Genomic DNA, 4,289 nt, shown 5'->3' with positions numbered 1-4,289 from the left:
ACTCACTTTGTAGACCAGGCTGGCCTCGAACTCAGAAATCCGCCTGCCTCTGCCTCCCGAGTGCTGGGATTAAAGGCGTGCGCCACCACGCCCGGCTTAACACTAAGTTTTATATTGACATCTTATTCGGAGATTGAGATGGGAAGGCCGTGTTAGCCTTAATTTATAGCTGCTCACGTATTGAGCTGCATCACCCGTGTAGGTCAATGCAGGCTGTGCTGTGTTCTAAAGACTTTCTCTGCTGTTAGCAGAGCTGTTTCAAGAAACAATATGTAGATATAAGCTGGCAGAAACCTCAGAATCATGAAAATAGGTTGGTCAAAAGCATAGTCCTGGATCTAAAGAGTGTATTTAAGAGATGGGCGTGGTGGTGCACGCCCTCAATCCCAGCACTCGGGAGGCAGAGGCAGGCAGATTTCTGAGTTCGAGGCCAGCCTGGTCTACAAACTGAGTTCCAGGACAGTCAGGGCTACACAGAGAAACCCTGTCTCAAACAACAAAAACAAAAACAAACAAAAAACAAAAAAGTGCACTTAAGTCCAGCCCTGCCTTTTATTGACTGTGTGACTTCCAGCAAGTTGTCTCCACCCTCTGCCTATCTACTTCCCCAAATAGGGGTGCCAATGAAATCACCAACGTCAAAAGGCAATCAGTGAATGTTTAGAAGGTGTTCCCCACCTCTCCCAGCCACAGCAAGCATTCTAAAAGGGACAGTGACTCAAAACTGTGGTATTGCCATGAGGCTAGAAGGGAGTCCCCGCAATCAAGAACAGCCATGGTAAAAGTCTGAGTGCTTCACGAATGGCCATGCCTCTCTCCCTGTGCACACTGGGATCTGAGCTCTCCGCCCAGAGCACTTGAGCAGGGTGGAGCAGGGAGCAGGGCTGAGAGAAGCAGGAGAGAGAAGCCTCTTACCTTGCACAGTATAGCCTAGGGCCCCAGCCAGCTGCCAGCCGGTGTTGCCCCTGGCTCCAAACTGCAGGATCTCCAGGGAGAGGGACACACTGGCCGGTGAGATGACGAAGTTTGTCCCGTTTCTCTCTGCTGCTGCACTCCGGTAAAGGTGGAGGGCAAACTCAGTCTTCAGCAGCCACAGGCCTTCACTGAGGGGGCTGCCCCCTCCTGCTGAGAAGCAGGAGGAGAGAAGAAAGAAGGTGACCTGCAGGAGAGGCAGCATGGAGACTGGACACCTGCAGTTCAGAGGGAGGAGAAGTACAAAGAGAATGCTGGTGACAAGGTGACAAGGCTCATCATCTGGGAACTGGGGCACCCGGCTCTGTTTTCAGTGGCCAGGTATGGCCCAAAGGACAGTCTCGCTTCACTCTCTTGCTTACCCACCATGCTCCTACCTGTCTAGGATACTTGGTTGGGCTGGGATCCTTTTGAAAACTCAACCCCGTGCTGGAAGATCTGCTCCTCTTACTGTATGTGAGGACTTGGAAAAGTCCTGGTTATAGCGAAACAAGTCATTATGTTAAGAAATGTCAAAGTGCATCCGATGGTTTCCTAGTACTTAGCCTGCTTATAGCTGAGCCATGTTTCTTATGACTCATTATAATATTAACCATACTCAAAGTTTATCTTCTAGGCTAAAAAGATTATATATTCTTGGTTGATATTCTCACATCCATGCTAGGTATCGTAACTATAGTCATGGGGGCTGTGCTCTAGAGAACTCAGTGACTCACTGGGAGGGGGAGAATAACAGAGTTATGACAGATCCTGGCCTTTAAGAGTACTACATAAAACATTAAGAACATATATGTATGTTCAAAGAGTGATGCATGGGATAACTGGGCCTAGAATATTAGATTCCATGCTACGTAGTAGATTATTTCACAGAGTAGAACAATAATAATAGAAAGCCCCTCCTCAGAACTGTGTCCTTCCAGAAATAGGGGCTACCATGAGTAGCAAAGGAATCCAGAAGGGAGCAAGAAGAGAAGAACAGAGCACTTTCACTGGTTGTGCCAACATTTAGACAGTAGCAATCTTTGCTGATTGCTTCAACTGTGGAATCAGACTAGGCCAATGGGAGAGAAATACCCAGTCCAAAGCACTTCCTATACAAGCTTATAAGCAAAGGCCTGGGCTCAGTGGAATTCCCTTTAAATAAAGATCTAAGAGAAAAAGCCATGTTTCCCAGCTCTTCCCTTCAGGACTGAACACAAATGCACGTGACCTCGGAACCCACGGAGTGGGAATTTGCATGGGTGTGTATGTCTAGAGAGAAAATAGGCTTTACTCTAAGGTCATTAGTGAAAGCTTCAAGTCCTACTTCGAGAGTTCGTGCAGCTTCTATCAGCTTCCAAGACAAGAACACTTGCAACCCTTAGCAAATAGACTTTGATGCCCAGACTCCTGGTGACCCAGGTCCTGCCATGACTACCAGGGATGTGTTGTATACTCACCAACTCTTTAATCAAATGGTAGTTTCCTTGTTTGATTCTGTTCTTGTGCCTTGAGCATCAACATGCTGCCCTTTTTAAAAGAGTAGGAGCAGAATGTGCCCTGAATCACAAGACATCCCAGGGAGGAAGCTGGTAATTGCCGTCTCTGCCGGCGATGTCTCTACCACTCCGTCCAAATTCCTGGAGCCTGGACGTTCTGCAGGGAGCCAGGAGAAGCATCTCAGCTGTAGGCAGCAAAGCCCAGATGAGAGCAGAGTACGCCTTGGGGACAGAGCCAGCCATGCCCATCAAACCTTCTAAGTCTTGTGACCTGGTTGTACCAGCAAGGAACCCTCCATCTAGCCCTTTATGACTTTGAAGAATTCCGAGATAACTCTGGGTTTTTGCTGGGTGCCAGGTACCTAGTGCCTCTCCCCTCCTCCTGGAAACAAAACAATAGGTCAGTCTTTGAGCATGACCTGGAACTTTCAGCAAGTGCAGGGCTGAAAAAGAAAAAAAGAAAAAAAGTAAGCAATGCAAAGTCTGGTTCAATCAGGTTAGAGCAAGACAGCTGGCCTCATCCATTATTAACAAAATCGAGTGTACCTGCTGTGTAATATGAGCCCTAGAACAGTCTTCAGATACAGTGCAACAAGCCCACTATAATAATTTAAGAAAGAGAGATCCCATGGGGGGGTCCCTTTAACTTGACAAGTACTCACACCCCTATAATCAGTGGGCAATTCACTTTAAAGTTTAATCATAGATATTCAATCCAAGGGTATTTGGGGTCTTAGGATAGTTACAGTTCTGTAGCTGTTTCATATGAAATCTCTTCAAATCTTGAATTTTGATGTAAATTCACCATTGTGTGTCTTGGACTCTAAGCCACAGTATGGCAGGGGAAAGAAATGTATTTAACTTCTGTTAAAGTACCCAGAGAAAGCACTCATTCCATCTATTCATGCATCCAAGAACTAGCTCCTGATTGCCTGCTGGGTCCCAAGGCTCTAGGCCTGGTTGGGGAATGTAGCACTGAATCAGCAGCCTGGGCTACACTCTCACTGGACTCTTGTCTTTCCCTTTGAACGTGGACTTTAGATGTTTACACTGACAGCGTTAAACAGAAAGCTGCAGTAAATCCAAGGGCTTTTTGCGATGCCTCAAGTTTCATAAGGGTGGACTTACTTTAGCTAAAGTCGATTAATTAAGTAATTGCCAATAGCAGTATGGAGAGATGCCTGAGAAACGACTTCTGAAATTGGGCAATCTGGCTGTGTCACTTCTGTAAACATGATTTCCTAACTTTATGAATGTACAATTCTAAACTGCTTTTGAAAACATTTTCATGAAACAATGCCAGAAAAACTTTAAATGCTCGAGACATTTCTCACATGGACTAAATATTTCAATGTGTGGATGAATAAAATATGAATAGCAACTGATGTTGCTTTGGGGTACTCAGCAGAAGCTGGTATGTCATCATGGTCTCTGACCAGTTATAGAGATTGCATGTTGGCATCCATCTTGCCAGGATTGGTTATTTATATGGATATTGGTTATTCATAGCCATAAAAACAAGCAAAGTGAACATATCCTCCATGTTCTATGAACTGTTAGACATTTTCCATTCACAGCTGCACATTGTGTGAATCCCCATGACAGTGCCATGAGCACACATAATACTCCCATTTCACAGAGGGAGAAATTAAGACAGAAGAACTCAAGATTCTTTTTTTTTTTTTATTACATCTTTTCCTCAATTACATTTCCAATGCTATCCCAAAAGTCCCCCATACCCTCCCCCCTACTTCCCTACCCACCCATTCCCATTTTTTTGGCCCTGGCGTTCCCCTGTACTGGGGCATATAAAGTTTGCATGTCCAATGGGCCTCTCTT

General features: G+C 45.5%; 1 protein-coding gene across 1 annotated transcript in view; it reads right to left on the bottom strand.

Moving 5' to 3' along the window:
* Nucleotides 1-2,461, bottom strand: part of Serpine3 (serpin family E member 3) — a 25,810-nt gene extending 23,349 nt beyond the window's left edge. The window contains exons 1-2 of the mRNA XM_021181565.1: nt 2,412-2,461; nt 916-1,190 (exon numbers count right to left, since the gene is read on the bottom strand). Coding sequence (XP_021037224.1) covers nt 916-1,177 — 262 coding nt within the window. The 5' untranslated portion in view covers nt 1,178-1,190; nt 2,412-2,461. The remainder of the gene's footprint in view (nt 1-915; nt 1,191-2,411) is intronic.
* Between the last annotated feature and the right edge of the window lie 1,828 nt (nt 2,462-4,289).

This window comes from Mus caroli, chromosome 14 (genome assembly GCF_900094665.2).
Source record: "Mus caroli chromosome 14, CAROLI_EIJ_v1.1, whole genome shotgun sequence".
In the NCBI taxonomy this organism is placed as follows: domain Eukaryota; kingdom Metazoa; phylum Chordata; class Mammalia; order Rodentia; family Muridae; genus Mus; species Mus caroli.
This window is presented reverse-complemented; position numbering and strand designations above follow the sequence as displayed.